At 43.4% G+C, this 15407-nt stretch overlaps 2 protein-coding genes across 2 annotated transcripts; both read right to left on the bottom strand.

Annotated features, from left to right (window-relative positions):
• Positions 1–1953: 1953 nt before the first annotated feature.
• rnf139 (ring finger protein 139) lies at positions 1954–6779 on the bottom strand. The gene is made up of 2 exons (XM_018727133.2): positions 6485–6779; positions 1954–4050 (listed from the first exon to the last, which is right to left on the bottom strand). The coding sequence occupies exons 1-2, from the start codon at positions 6648–6650 to the stop codon at positions 2198–2200; spliced, it is 2019 nt and encodes a 672-aa protein (XP_018582649.1). The 5' UTR covers positions 6651–6779; the 3' UTR covers positions 1954–2197.
• Positions 6780–7592: 813 nt separating this feature from the next.
• tatdn1 (TatD DNase domain containing 1) lies at positions 7593–14101 on the bottom strand. Its single transcript, XM_018727125.1, has 12 exons — positions 14025–14101; positions 13616–13681; positions 13211–13260; positions 12443–12506; positions 10903–11046; positions 10500–10542; positions 9331–9416; positions 9191–9231; positions 8943–9019; positions 8703–8773; positions 8142–8268; positions 7593–7799 (listed from the first exon to the last, which is right to left on the bottom strand). The coding sequence occupies exons 1-12, from the start codon at positions 14056–14058 to the stop codon at positions 7697–7699; spliced, it is 906 nt and encodes a 301-aa protein (XP_018582641.1). The 5' UTR covers positions 14059–14101; the 3' UTR covers positions 7593–7696.
• Positions 14102–15407: the final 1306 nt, after the last annotated feature.

A 15407-nucleotide genomic window follows, 5' to 3' on the forward strand; every position in this document is an offset into this window, starting at 1 on the left:
TACCGTACTGTGCACTTGGTTGGGGGGAAAAGGCTGTAAAGTGAGAATGCTTCCAAAAATAATGCTCTTAATAAACTTGCTACAAAGCTTAGTGACCATCCATCATCAACAGCTGTTTGTCTCGAGTGGGGTCGCGGTGGGTCTGGGGTTCTGATCGGGGTGCCTTGCGATGGAGTGGAGTCTCGTCATGGGTGTGTCCCGTCATAGGTGTGTCCCCTCCCCCTCCCGTCTTGCACCCAGTGTTGCCCGGTTAGTTTCTGGTTCACCACGACTCCGTTTGGGATAAGTACTTTCAGTGTGTGTGTGTGTGTGTGTGTGTGTGTACTTTGTCTTTAACGACATACAAAACCCTTACTGTAATACTGCAACTTTTTGCAAAGGGAATGCTTGGAAATCTAAAATACGCTCTTTCCCACTGCCACTAATGCAGAACAAATTAACCATCTAGAATATTTTTGTGAAACATCTCAATGCCTCAGACTTTTGCACAGTACTGTACATACATACAGTATATATCACACGCACGCAAAATCAAAAATCTAAAATGACATCTAACACATTAAACTTCGGATCTATATCTACTGTAACACACTGGCTGCATATGCAATTGTATTTGATTTGTAACTAATTTAAAACGTAAGCAAAAACCATTACTTTAAGATATTTAAGAAAAATTAAGTCATACAAAAAGTGATGCGTCCGATGATTGTGTATAAAGCCTTCCTTAATGCCCAAATAATGACAAATTAAATGAGACATTGCCGTTATCATCTGGGAAAATAATCTGTACTTATTTTTTATTATTAATCAATTTTTAAATAACAGTCTACAAAATTATACTTTTGATCTTGTCACATAATTAAATATTACTCACAAATCAACTATCTACATTACAGTTTACTTTCAACATTTTACAAAATTGTCACTTTAATGTAACATGACATTTAAAGCATGATCTGAGATTTTGGAATAGCTAAATTCCAACTTCTAAGAACAAAAAAAAAAAAAAAAAAGAAAAAAGAAAAAAGAAAAGACCTTTGTGTATATAACCCTTCAAGATATATATGCGATGCTCAACATCTGGTGAGTTTGAACCATCAACTTAAATACTTAGCATGGCATCAAAAGAGAATCACCACGAGATGATTTTATTTACATAAACTTTAAACCAAGACAAAACAATTAAAAACCATATCTAATAATTACAATCCTTCATTTCAAAAGAAGAAACAAAAAGCATGCTTATTCCCTGATTTGAGTAACCCAATCATAGGGGGTACCGTCATTTCTTATTATAAAAATATACCTTTTGAACGTACTTTAGTAGCATATATATTATTTTCAGGAACCACCTCTAGAAACATGTAAATTTAGAAGACTTCAGCTTTTGGACCAAATACTTCACATATTAGGTCAAGTGCCACTCTACAGCAAAACCTTCATGTCTATCAGGAACAAATCAGGTATTCTATTCAAAGTGCCAAAACTACGAACCAATAAACACACTGCCTTGACAACCAGACGACCCACGAGGCTGCCGAGGGTTAATGACCCACCACTTTAGCTCTGCAAAACCCCCTCCAGATGTGTTTATCCTTTTCAAAACACTCAGCTGAGTAACACCTTTCTTTAAAGGAAACTGTAGTTTATTACATGTACAATAATGTACACAATCTCAGAAAGGTCGCACAAGAGACCAGTAGTAATCATGAGAGGTATATATGTGGTTACAGTAGCACATCACATCAAGTTAAACCTTAAACCCAGACACTGAGTTCATCATCTGCCATATTTCACAATGTGCTCATTTCTCTAAATACTCAAGAAGAACCTGCAAAGAACACATTGATTTCATTTTCAAAAGGAAAAGCTCAATGACCAACAAGTTCATAATTAATGTACAACTTCTCAAAATATACATTTTTCTCCCATAATCTCAGCAAACTGGCGGGGGGAGGGGGGGGGCGACAGCATCCCTATATGCTGCAGGAATGTCGCTCGCGCTGGACACTGTCAGCCATCCTTTCACACACTTGTAACACAAACATGTTCATAATAGTTATATTGTAACTTCTAAAAGCCCTTGGAAAATAAACCAATTTAAAAAATAAAAAAAAAAAAATCAAAATGTGGGGGGGAAAAATCCCTGATGTTAATCTTTTTTTTTTTTAATTATTTTTTAACAAAAACACTATGGTCAATCCTCACTGGAGTCCGTGTCATCGTTAATGTATTCCTCCTCTATAGGTGTGCCAGCGTTCTGAGTGCCCCATTCGTCCTCATCGTACTCAATACTGTCGTTGTCCTCCAAGAGTTCGTTCTCTAACTCGGGACCCCCGGCAGCGGCGGCGACGTCGGCTCGACCCGCTTCACCAAACTCGCCGGCATTTGCGTTGGGCGCCACGTAGCCGTTGTTGTTAGAAAAGGAGGCGCTGTCCCTAGAGTCCTCCTCGATGTAGACTTTCTGGTGGCACATGGGACACGTGTCCTGGATGTACAGCCACTTGCGCAGGCAAAGGGCGTGGAAGTAGTGGTGGCACGGCGTGATGCGCGCAGACGTGGCAAACTCCTGGTAACAGATGGCGCACACGTCCTCGATGCTACGCAGCTGGCTGCCGTTCACCTCCGGTAGCGAGTTGATCTTCTTCACCGCAGTCCGTCGGTTAATGAACGTCTTCCAGCCATTCTTGGCCTGCAGGTAGATGTTGAAGTAGGCATGGAGGCACATCATGCATGCCCGGATCTTGCTCCCCGACTCGAACATCATGGTGTAAGCGCCGTTCCCGAACATGATGACTCCGAAGATGAACTCGATGATGTTGCCGGTGGAGCGGACGTAGTACACGTAGTCGTCCAGCTTCTCCCACAGCACACCGTAGTAGCTGTCCACCATGAAGAGTCCGTAGACGGTTAAGGAGACGACGACCTTGAGGCAGAGCTCCACGCAGAAGGCGGTGACAGCAAACAGCCAGGTAGTGAGCTCGTAGTGATTCCACAGCACGATGCTCAGCAGGACGGGCAGCACGAAAAGACAGAGCGACACCAGGAGGACGGGGAAGTGCCGTCTGAAGGACGATATGTGGGAGGCACTGAGAGACATGAGGACCGGATCCGTCATCCCGTGGATGAAGTGCAGGATAGCCGTGAGCAGAAGGCACATATTGCGGCTGAGGCGTACCAGCCTCTCCTCCGGTTCCAGGCCGCTCAGACCAGTCTGGAGAGCAAGGATGAAGAAGAGGACGGGCGCCACGAAGCCCAGCCTCTTGTCCTCCTCCTCTGTGGAGCCGATGAAGGCCAAGATGCTCAGACCTAAGTAATGTGCTATCGAAGAGATGACCGCGCTCATGCCAAGAACGGTCAGTGTCGAGTCACAGCCGCTGATGATCAAGTTACTGAACAAGTCCCAGAATACATCCCAGGTTATGTAATTTTGGTCTCCGGTTTCATTGCTCACCACCTTGACCACGTAGACCAGAATGATGGCCTGGGCGGTCATTCGTGTCAGCCAGAAGACCCGGAGCACGTCCGGAAATCGGATCCTCTTCCACGTGTCCTCCACCAGGAGCTGGATGCCGTAGATGCGGTACATGTGGCGCAACAGCAGGTAGACGTAGCGGCAGGAGTAGTAGAACCACTTGAGCTTCAGGGTGAGGTACACAGCAGTGTTCATGGCCAGCAAGAGCCCGGAGGCAACAGCCACCATCTGCCGCGTGTCAGCGGGCAACTCAACAATCAGCCCCCAGATAGGGATCAGGACATCAAGGACGACCAGCACAGCACACACGGAATGGATGTTGAGCAGGACCACGTACCCAATGCCAAACATGAGCTGCACCATAGCCATGGCGAGCCATAAAGTGGGTCCGTTCTTGGGCAACAACCTGAAGCCGAGGGCTGCCCGGTAGTAAGCGCTGTAGAAGTCTATGTGTGATGTGGCGTAGTAATTGACGAGCACAGACGCCGCCCCCAGCAGCACTGCAAAGAAGAGCGTGTAGAATCGGAAGAGCGCCTTCTGAGACAAGACCAGCACGACACCGGACAACAGGACACCTGCAGGTGAGTGAGAGCACAAAAAAAAAAAAAAAAAATTAATTATTCGTATTTTAAATATCATTCCTTTCCAGGAGACATGTGAAGGAGACTATATAGCGCAGGTACCAAGTACGGGTGGTCCCGTCCCAATGACCCCGTCATAAGTTGAAAATCCACCTATACTATCAGAGCATTTAAGATACTATATAAGCAATTAATGTGCATGAATGACATGTTGTATAATAGGGCTTTGTTATACTTTTTGCACTAATCTCATACATTATTCATGTTAAAATAACACTAAGATTAATAATACGGTACAGTATAATTGTGTTTTCATTCTGCACTATATTCGCTTTCAGGTCTATACCCATTTTCTTTTGCTTTTTTTTCCCGTACCACCAGAATATTCACTTTTTCAGTTGTTAGCTGTCGTAAAAAAGTAACCGAACATCGGGACTCAAAATAACAAGATTGATGGGTCAGCTGTCCTAAGTTCGGGTGCCCCTGAGTCGAGGACAATCTGTACAGTACATTGTAATGTTTATTGTTCTTTAATGTCCTTATTATAATTATTATGTCTTTATTCATTCATCTGACACTTTCCTAGAAAGTGACTTACAATGTCAGGCTTTTACAGTAAGCTACTTACAATTTACCTGTTAATACAGCAGGGTATTTTTATTGTATCAATTTAGGCTAATGACCCTGATCAAGAATAACACAGCAGGAGGTGGGATTCAAACCAAGGTCTTCCAGCTGCAACATCACAGCTCTAACCTGTGCTGCTAGCTTATGATTTACATTACACCCACATCATTTTGTATGTATACAAGGGTAAATCAAAGTAAGGAGCTTGCTGTAGAAAACCAACTCATTTGCTTTAGAGACAAACATACAAACATAACAATGTACACACCCAGCAGTGTGTCTTTTGCTCCACTCAGGACAGTGAGACTGGTGTATGCAAAAACAGAGTAAGAAAGCACTCTCCACAACTGCTTCTCAGTCTCTTTCTAATAAAGTTGGGGACAACCAGCAGCACAGCATTTAGCGCTACCGCCTTTAGACCCAAAGGGTGCAGGTTTGAGTCCCACCTCCAGCTGTTGTACCATTGAGAAAAGTACTTAAATTGCTCCAGTAAAACTACCCAGCTGTATAAATAGCTAAATAAATGTTTGGACCTTAACACTGTAAGTTGCTCTGGAGAAAAGCATCAGCTAAATTAATGAATGTAAGAAGTGTGTAAAGTTAGTGTCCTGCCTCGGGGCTGCTGCTTTTCAGCCTGAAGGTTTCTGGTTCAAATGCCACTCCTGACACCATAGGGTACATCATTCTGAAAACTGGACAGGTAATTGTGGTGATACAAAACAGACTGCTTACCACTTCAACAACTTCACAATGACTTGGAGGTACATTATTATTATCATCATCATCATCATCATCATCGGTAACAACCTTTTTTAGCAGACACCTTTGTCCAGAGTGACTTGGCATGATTGTTAACTTTACAGCGATTCGCCTGTTGATACATTAGGGTAGCCTTACTGTATCACAGGAGAGATTGTTGACCTGTCCAAAATCCTCAAAATGATCTGGAAATACATAATAATAACAATGTTGTTATAATGATCATCATCAACAACATTTTTGCAGAGACGTTTTTCCAGGGTGACTTACATTTACATTTCATTCAGCTGATGCTTTTCTCAAAAGCAAACTACAATGTTGAGCTACTTACAATTATTTACCAATTTACAGCTGGGTTATTTTCCTGGTGCAATTTAAAGTAAGTACCTTGTTCAAGGGTATTGCAGCTGCCAGGGTATGGAACCTGTAACCTTTGGGTCCGAAGACAGCAGCTCCAACCACTACGCTCCCTGCTGTCCCCACAGCTTAAGGTATCAGTTAACTTTAGAGTGATTTACTAATTGATACATCAGGGTTTCCTTTAACTTAGTGTATCGGTTCTGGGTCGAAGGAACAACAGCAGGAGTGGGATCCAAACTGGGAACCTTCCGTTTCCAAGGCGATCATAGCCCCCTGACCAGCATGCCACCAAAGCACTGCCAAAAAACTGCCCTCTTCCAGAAGGCATGAAACACACAGCAGGGTAGGAAGGGGCTGGACAGGTAGTTGGGCAGGGGCAGGGCAGGGCAGGGGCAGATCCAGTCAACTACTGGTGCTGGAGCACCACTGGCTCGGTGACGACTACAGAGGAGGGCAGGACAGGAGGGAAAGGAAAGGACAGGAGAGGAGCCGTGAACAGCACGGATGGGCTCAGTGAGTGACGACTGACCACACACACTCACTGACTGACTGACTCACACTGCGCGCCTGTGCGGGACGGTGCGGTGGCGGACAGCCGCTGAAACGCCGAGCGACCTGGTTTGGGCAAGACAGCCGGCTAGCAAACAGCGCTTAACAGCGAACACATGCGCAGTCGCCTTACCGACAAATCTGAACAAGATCCTGGCAGCAGCCTCGGCCCAGCCGGACATGGGGTCGTAGTAGTAAGAGTTAAAAATGGCGTCGATGATGAAGATACAGGGCACTCGGAATACTACATCCAACACAGCCAGGGCCTGCTGGGTGATTCGGGTGTAAGGGGACGCCATGGCAGCGCAGCTGGAGGACTCGGTCTGCCCGCACGGGATTCAAACCCTCCGCTCCCACACTTGTTAGCTGCTTAAATCGCAGTGCTACTTCACGGGTTCCGCGAATTCCGCCATATTCACTCTCCTCCCGTCGGTATGCTGGGAACGCGGAAGTAAAAGGAGCTCTAACACGTCATCACGCCTCACGTCACCCAATGCGTCACGCTACGTTACGTTTAAGATTACATGTCAGTGTAGTATTTTGTCTCAGTGGCGCCGTCTCGCTTAGTTTTGCTCAGTTTACATGCGGATTTTTAAAACTATTTAGTATATAGTTTTAAAGCATTCATTTCTACCAAGGGCTGAAAAACATTTTCTGTAAATAGCGTAGTGGTTAGAGTTGCTGCCTTTAGACCTAAAAATCACAGGTTCAATTCCCACCTCCAGCTGTAGTCACCCTGAGGGAGGTACTTACCCTAAAAATGAGTTTATGCACCCACTTGTGTGAGGAACATCGATGCAATGCATAAAGTGGAAAGAACCACAGTGTTTACTTAATCACATCTGCAACTATGTCTCGCTTTCTCCTAATGTAATGCACAAATTGTATTTCTTTATATTCAATGTAAATATAAATTGCTCTAGTAAAATTACCCAGCTGTATGAATGGGTAAATAATAGGAGGTAATAATATTGTAAGTTGCTTTGGAAAAAACGGTCAGCTAAATGAATAAATGTAAATGAATCCACTTCCTGATCCCTGAATAATATTTACATGTGGCTTATGTAGCAGTATTGGGCAGTATGTCAAATATTTATGTATCCTTCATTAGCCATTTTGTAATTTAAGCTTCATTATACTAAAGATAAAATACACAGAGACAGTAAAAATATGTATCAAAAATGTTTATTAATGCTTTCAAGAAACTATCCAGGTACAGACCCGAATGAACATACTGCGAGCCATTTCACTACGATGCCAGAATTAAGGTTGTCATAAAACAAACAGGTCCGGTAAACAATAAAATATCAGAGTGCACTACACTTTGACAGCGAGTGTAGTAAAATTAACTTCCAGGGAAGAAAACTTTCATAGTGTTATTGAAAATAGTGTCTGCCAGCTCCAAAGGGTCCTCATCTCGAGCTGCAGCCATGACTTCTAACACTTGACTGCAAGGAAAAAAGACAAATTAATATGCCTTTTTGATAAGATTACACTAATACAAGCAAACGGCCAATTTTCTTTTGTGTGTGTGTGTGTGTGTGTGTGTGTGTGTGTGTGTGTGTGTGTGTGTGGTATATATCTACACACAAACACACACACAGGCTATTTAATTGGACACAGATAACATTTATGTAATTCTCAAGCTGTAAAATGACAGCTTGATCCCTGTTTGTTGTTATTTATTTGTGACGGGGTCAAGGACTTTCAGAGCAGTTCTTCACTACATATGTTCGAGATTGTGGTCGTGGACTATTTGAATGCAAGGAAAACGAGTGCTCATAACATACATGATGTGACAGGGTTCATTCCTGTCCTTCAGACAATGACCTGCCTCCCATTTCTTCTTGGTGGGAAATGTCGTTCTGACATATTTGGAGCCAGTGTGTGTGTTCTTGATCCCGCACCATGGAGCATCTTGCAGAAAAAGGAGACGTTCACAATGCAACCACATCTCAAGGACGGGCTTTTTTTTCCACATACTCTTCCCATAATAATGCTGTCCATCTGACATAACATATTCATGCTATTGACAGCTATACCTCAGATAATAGTCTTCCCGAAAGACATATGTACCATGTGAACACACATTCATCATATCTATCAATCAATGAACGTAAGAAGAAACTCAATGTACGTCACCAATAAAAACAAGAAATACCATCCCAGCTGAAAAACTGATAAATGTACATAACTATTAAAATGAGATTCAGTTCAAAAGTTATTCCAGGTAGGCATATTGAAACTTAACACCTATATGGAAATATTGTCAACAGTCTATAATACTGTAACTATCATTTCTGTTTAAACAATAAATTTACAACTGGCTGTTATGATGTGCATGAACACACCTGTTTCAATCATCAGCCTCTCGCTTGGAATGGACGTCATTACATCAAGATTTTCCGCTGTTTTTAAGGAGCTGAAATAAATTGAAATGACTGTCGGGGTCCCTTATTATGATCATAATTGTTTAATAATAAAAAAAATTAGGGCATTAAAAAAAAGCAGAGAAAGTGAAAAAATACTGTTACTATTATTAAACTTGTAAATGAACCCCCCCGGAGATAAACAAACACACCAAAACGCACCATCCATTGATGCCAATATAAAGGTCTAAGTCAATAATCGCCGCAGCATCCTCTTTGCTTCCATCAAATGAATGCACCTGTGATATTACAGAATGATAATCTGTGTGAAAAATCTGCGGTCACAGAACCAAGACTACAATCAATCTGGATAGAGAATATCATACTGTGCACTAGTTCATATTGTGATGTAAAGAAACTTCTGCTATCATCCAGAAATATCACAATATAATGAATTCAGAAAATCTTACCACCCCACCAACACATCTGTCTCTGTTCCTTTTCATGATATCTGTCAAAAGGACAAAAAGTTGAATGGCTAAAGTCTAATCTTAACACTCACAGGAACCACAGCCATATTCTTTACACAAATTCCACGTTGAGGACTTACCCAAAAACTCCTTATGTGAGTTTCTGCAGTGAAGGAACATGGGCAACTTAGTCTCCTCAGCCAAATCAAACTGCTTCTCAAAAAATCTGTGAAATAAAAGCACAGCTGATATAGACCAGTCATACATTTAAAAAAGATCAATTAAAAATTAATGCCTCAAGTCCGGTTGTTAAGGCATTCAGTGATTTCTCTAGAGATTGTATCAGAGATATAGAATAAGCCTAGAAAGAAGCCTATCGATGGACAATTGTACACCCATCCCTCTCCTAAGAGGTTAAGAAATCAAATTCCCACTGTGAGGGGTTCACAGTAACATTATTTCTTCTGACAAAAAATTATCTGTTCCCAGATTTACAAAAATAGTGTCACTCAAAATTATTTAAAAGGGTAGAAAAAAATGATTAAAGGTAAAAAAAGTAATAAAAGGTAGTCTGATGCAAGTCAAGGACACCCGCAACATATTTATAATATTCCATCAAAAATGATCATTCAAAGCATGTCATTTAATGGTTTAATTCATTCATTAATTATCAATAACCTCTTCTCCAGTGCTGGGCCGTGGTCATCCAGAGCTGACCTCACGAGCACAGGGGCGACACAAGACGACACTTCATAATTTGGCTGTTTATTATAACGTTAATGTATATGATATAAAGAGATAAAATTCGCAACGTCACCATCTCAATCACTCTGCAAAGCACACGGACACGACGAGCTACTAACAAATGTGTGATGCCAGACAATCGTCATTTCATTGCGATATTAAGGCTTTACTTTCGCTGGTTATTAAAGCTGTGTTTGTGGCTGTGCTTTCCATGGGCACGCAAAAATGTGGCTGTAATGGAATTATAAAGGCACTGTGTGAAACCGGAGTACAACATATACTTTCGCAGCCATTATATTGATTTTTCATTGTATAACATCCCCTTATGTGAGGGATGGGTGTACTCTCCTGGATACGAGTAAAAAATTTAAAGCAAGGTGAGAAATTAACTTCCATACAAGTGGCTCCCAGCAGCTGGAGGATTAAATGCCAGCTGGGGTGGTCCTTCTCTCGCCGAAATCAGCGTTAAAACAGGCACAAACCCCCACAAAAATGTTCCTCGTGGCATTCTGTGCTCATGTACATTTCATGCATTTTGAGTAAGAAGCACAGTCAATGTTCTCACGTAAGCTGAGTCTCTTTCGGACAAAACTCCAATCTGTCAAAATCTGAAAAATTAAAGGAGAAAAGTGTGAGACAGGGCTCTAAACACTGTGATTCAACAGCAAGGAAATTAAAACACGAATTACATGTATTCATTCAGCTGATGCTTTTCTCCAAAGCGACATACATCTCGTAGAAAATACAATGTGTTCGTTACATTACGAGAGAGATGGATTCGGATGCAGACACATGATTCTTGAGTACAGCGAATTTATGACATATCACCATATGAACCCGTGCACATCACACGAGTAGCTGCATATCGACTTTTCCATTATGAAACAAACTGTTATCGACAATTATTAAGCGTAAACACTGACAAGTTTATCATGCGCTTAAGAGAAGAGGAGAGAAGTGAGTGCTACCTAGGCCGCATTCCCCTACTGCCACCACTTTGCTCTTGTTCGAAACGGCCAGCTCTCTCAGGGCTCTCAAGTACTGTTCCGGCCCGTTTTGCTCAAACTCGCCGCAGCGTGTCGGGTGGCAGCCCACCGTGCTGAAGAACTCATCTGAAAATGGAAATTAAGTTCAGCATCTGTTGCGCGACTGAAGGACACGGATGAAGTCATCGTTCACTTTCCTAATGGGGGTCACCACGGTGGAGCAGAGCGGAGCAGGCAGAGCGAGACCAAGCCCTTGAGGGATAGAAACCTCCGAGGCATCATTCCTCCCAGTGGGGCGTGCCCTGTGCAGCTCCAGTGGCCATTCTCACGACACGACTAAAGCACCTCCACCCACTCCTGCAAGGACCTCCCACGTCACTGGACCCCATGAGACAGAGCGAACCCAGGGATCCCAGGGAGAATCCTCCTTTTGCGGCCCTTGAGCCACGATCCCCTCCATTCAGTCTCCACGTCTGTTCATTTATGTGACGCTTCTCTCCGAAGAAACTCGCAATGTGAAGCTACAATTACATACTCGTTTAGACAGCGGTGTCATTTTTACGAGAGAAACGTAGAGTAAGCGTCATGGTAAGAAGATGTAAACCCCCACCCCTCTGATCTGAAGGCAAAAGCTGTAAGGACCAAGCCATCAGGTATAGTAAGCGGGGGGGGGGGGGGGGGGGGTGACGTACCGCACTGTGTTCCTGTTTTCTTGGCTTTTGCACCTTTTTCACAGTAAATTTAAAGGTACCACAGAGCACGGTACACATATATGCGAGTGTGATGACACACACTGCCCCCTATTTCATTTACTGCTGCTCCTATGGCTCACACCACTGTCTCTAGACTACCGTAGTGTTTTACTGTCTATAATGCTACAGTGTAAATGACATGTCCTGTACACTTTCCTTTTTTGTATTGTATATTATGTGTACATCTTTTTTAGTATTGTGTATACAGTATTGTGTGTGTATCTTGAACATGGTGTACATTATTTCCAAACTCTGGCCTGTGTCCTGTGCTGTCCTGTATACTATATGTAATATGTGACATGGGGCTCCAGGAGAGAGGAAATTTTGTGGTCCTGTAGGTGTCACTAACCTCTAGGTGCAATGGCAATAAAGTTCCCTTTGACTTTCAGAGTAACTACTGTGTTATTACTGGTTACTCTGTAATTACTGTATGTCTGATCAGTATTTCTTGAGCACCCCCACATTCCTAGAGCCCGTTCCCATGACCAGGGTCCAATCCGTCCACGTCCCTGTCACTTATGCCTGCTGGGACTGCACTGGACCCCATCACTCACCTGGCAGCTGGTGGACCCACAGACATCTCCTCAAGGTGGATCATCACCTTGATGGCTAAAAGAAGGGCCGAGCTGACACCTTGAGATGACCATTTACAACTGCAGTTTTAGTGACATTTCACACTTGGCCCTGATGTTGTCATAAAGACAAAAGGAAGCACATGTACACACATGAAAGAATAAGGAGGAGCCCTGGAAACACATTCACACACTCACCCCGAGTCTCCGCCAACTTCAAGGCTCCTTCACTGTCCTCAAGATTCCCTCCAGTGATGATCAACTGCAAACGAGAAAACAGCTGTCCGCACTGGGTTTTTTTATGTGTGTGTATGTATTTATATATATTTTTTAAAGGGTAAATTAATTTGGGAAAAAAATATCTGATATTAATGTGGACGAATACAAATAATACATACTATTATTAACATACAGGTGGTCCCCGATTTACGATGGTTCGACATATGATTTTGTTCGACTTTATGATGGTGAGCTGGCAATAGACATTCAGTACAAACCGTATTTAGAATTTAGAATTTTGATTTTTTTTCCCGGGCAAGCAAGATGTGATGCGATACTCTCTCGTGATGCTGGGCAGCAGCAGCAATCCGCATCTCCCAGTTTGTCACGCAGAGGTATGTGTTAGGTCTATTAAATGCATTTTCAACTTCCGATATTTTCGACTTAGTATGGGTTTCGCGGAACATAACCCCATCATAAATCAGGGAGCACCTGTACTAATATAAATTAACATGAACCCCAAGGTCATAAGGGTACTACAGCTAGAGGTGGGATTTGAACCTGCGAATTTGCAGGTTCAAATCCCACCTCCAGCTGGAGTATCCTTGGGACCTTTGGGTTCAAAGGCAGCAGTTCTAACCATTACACCACCAGCTGTCCCATTATACATATATGCATGTATGTTTATCTATGCTTCAATTCAGAAGAGCTCACACGTGTGAGAGAAAAACAGGAGACAAACAATACCTTCTGAACTCCAGTCTCAAGGGCTCTTCCAACCATTTGCTGGAAATCATCTGCAGAAGAGCAACAGAAAAAACTGCTGCAGAACAATTCAATGTCCAGCGCACCAGTACAACATTTGTTATTATAAATACATCACATACAATTTTAATGATTAATGTATTCTATAACACTGAGAAAAAAACTTAATATCACTGCAGTTACATTAAGTTGTTGTCTTTTCTCAGTCTTTTTAGTATTATTAACACGTTTTGTGACTTTGAACGGGGGCGACAGGCGTGTGAAACTACGTACCGAGCGAGACGTCATAACTCATAGTGTTACGTCATAACCCCTCATTACAGTGTAACAAGTGCACAGATGAGATGAGCGAAGAACGAGAGCCCTGTGCCATTTACTACGTTTCACCTGGATGTTTTCGATTCCCACGGTAAATGCCCCGGAACATGGGGTCTGTCAGATTCACCCCGATGTCTGTAGAAAGCAAGAAGAAAACGGCACACATCATGTGAACAACAAGACAACCAAAACAACCAGTCACCGCGCTCAACACGCCGTACACGGACATTTTGCACAATAAATTAATATTAGTTAAATTACATAACGCTTCGGAGGGCAGAGGGACGCCGGAGACATGATTTTTGTTTGTTTCGTTTAATTTTAATTGTGTTATTTGTCCTGTTCAAACTCTCTGGGGGATGGATGGAATGTTCGTTAACACTCAGTCTGAAAACCGTAATCCGTGTTTTTACACCAGTTTCTGAAATTGTGCGGGACAACCATCGAACTATTACTACTGACACTGTGCAGCTCTTACCGATAAACTTAAAGCTTCCCATGACCGTCTTCATGCAGCTGCGGGAATATATGCCACATGCAAGTCTCAGCGATCCCATAATGCCACAGCAAAGTCGTAAAACATGTAGGAGCACCGCGAATTAAACCGCTCAACGGTGTCCATATTCGTGTGAAGCTATTTTGACCTAATAAACCAAAGATAAACGCACAACATAAAATAGCGGAAGACAAAAGAATATATACTCATACGGTACAGTCAACTATGTATGCCTCAATGTCTGTGCCACCCGGTTAAAGCATGTACCAGTGCAAGATCTGGTGCGCATTTTCTCAATGCTGAGAGGTAGTCTGTACTGTGCGTGAAGCCTTACTGTATCGCCTTGAAGAAGGCGGGGCTAGAGGCGCAGACCGCCCCGCGCAGTCAAAAATCCGCGTATAACTTTTGACTCCCCAAAAACTTAACTACTAATAACCTACCGTTGAGCGGAAGCCTTACCGATAACATAAACAGTCGATTAACACATTGTATGTTATATGTATATATAGCCCACTAAGTTTTCTAGAGAAAATAAAATGTTTAGAAAATCATGAGGAAGAGAACAAATGTAGTGTACTGTATCTATCGATATCGTAAGTTTACGTTGTCTGTTTACAAGATCATCTGTCTGTCAGTACCTACATCAATCTAGTCTTATATAATGCGATAAACGACCCGCGGTACTGTGTTTTGGCGGGAAATGTATGTGTTGTGATTGGTTGGACTTTGGTGGCGTACGGGGAATATAAGGAGGTGTTTGGGGCTGCCTACAGCGAGAAAGAAGAGAGATCTTGTAGATATTAAGCAGGCCAGGGAAGCTGGCTGGAAGCGCAGGTCCTGAAGGAAACGGGGTTCTTCGGCCGAGAGCATTATTTCCCCGTGTTCAAATAAATGTTCGAAATAAACGCTGCCTCAGCATACTTCTTCGACCCATCCAAACCCACGGCGCTGCTCGCCACGTTGGTGTCAGAAGTGGGATGGAGCAGGACAATCAGAAGCTGAACACCGAAGACGAGGAAGGGGAAACTGGCGCGAGAACGAAAGCCAGCGGTCCGGCAAAAGAAGAGTTTGCGACGGTGGTGGTCGAGGCGGAGAAGCTGGTGGAGAGCACGGGTGTCCAGGGGGACCGGGGGGGAAGTGCACGCTGTGACGAGGACGGCGGGGAAGAGCTGTGAGATGCCGCTGAAGACGGTCGAGAGGGGTCTCTCCGCGCCCACAGTAGGAGCGGGAGGAAGAGGCTGCGAACCGCCGCCGAGCGCGGGGGCTGAGGAAAGCCGCGACGCTTTCCCGAAGAGGTCGGACGACGCGGAGGAGCGCGAACCCGCCAACGCAGATGAAAATTTCGCCGCTTTTACGAAGACAGCG

The sequence above is a fragment of the Scleropages formosus genome, chromosome 23 (genome assembly GCF_900964775.1).
Source record: "Scleropages formosus chromosome 23, fSclFor1.1, whole genome shotgun sequence".
Taxonomy (NCBI): domain Eukaryota; kingdom Metazoa; phylum Chordata; class Actinopteri; order Osteoglossiformes; family Osteoglossidae; genus Scleropages; species Scleropages formosus.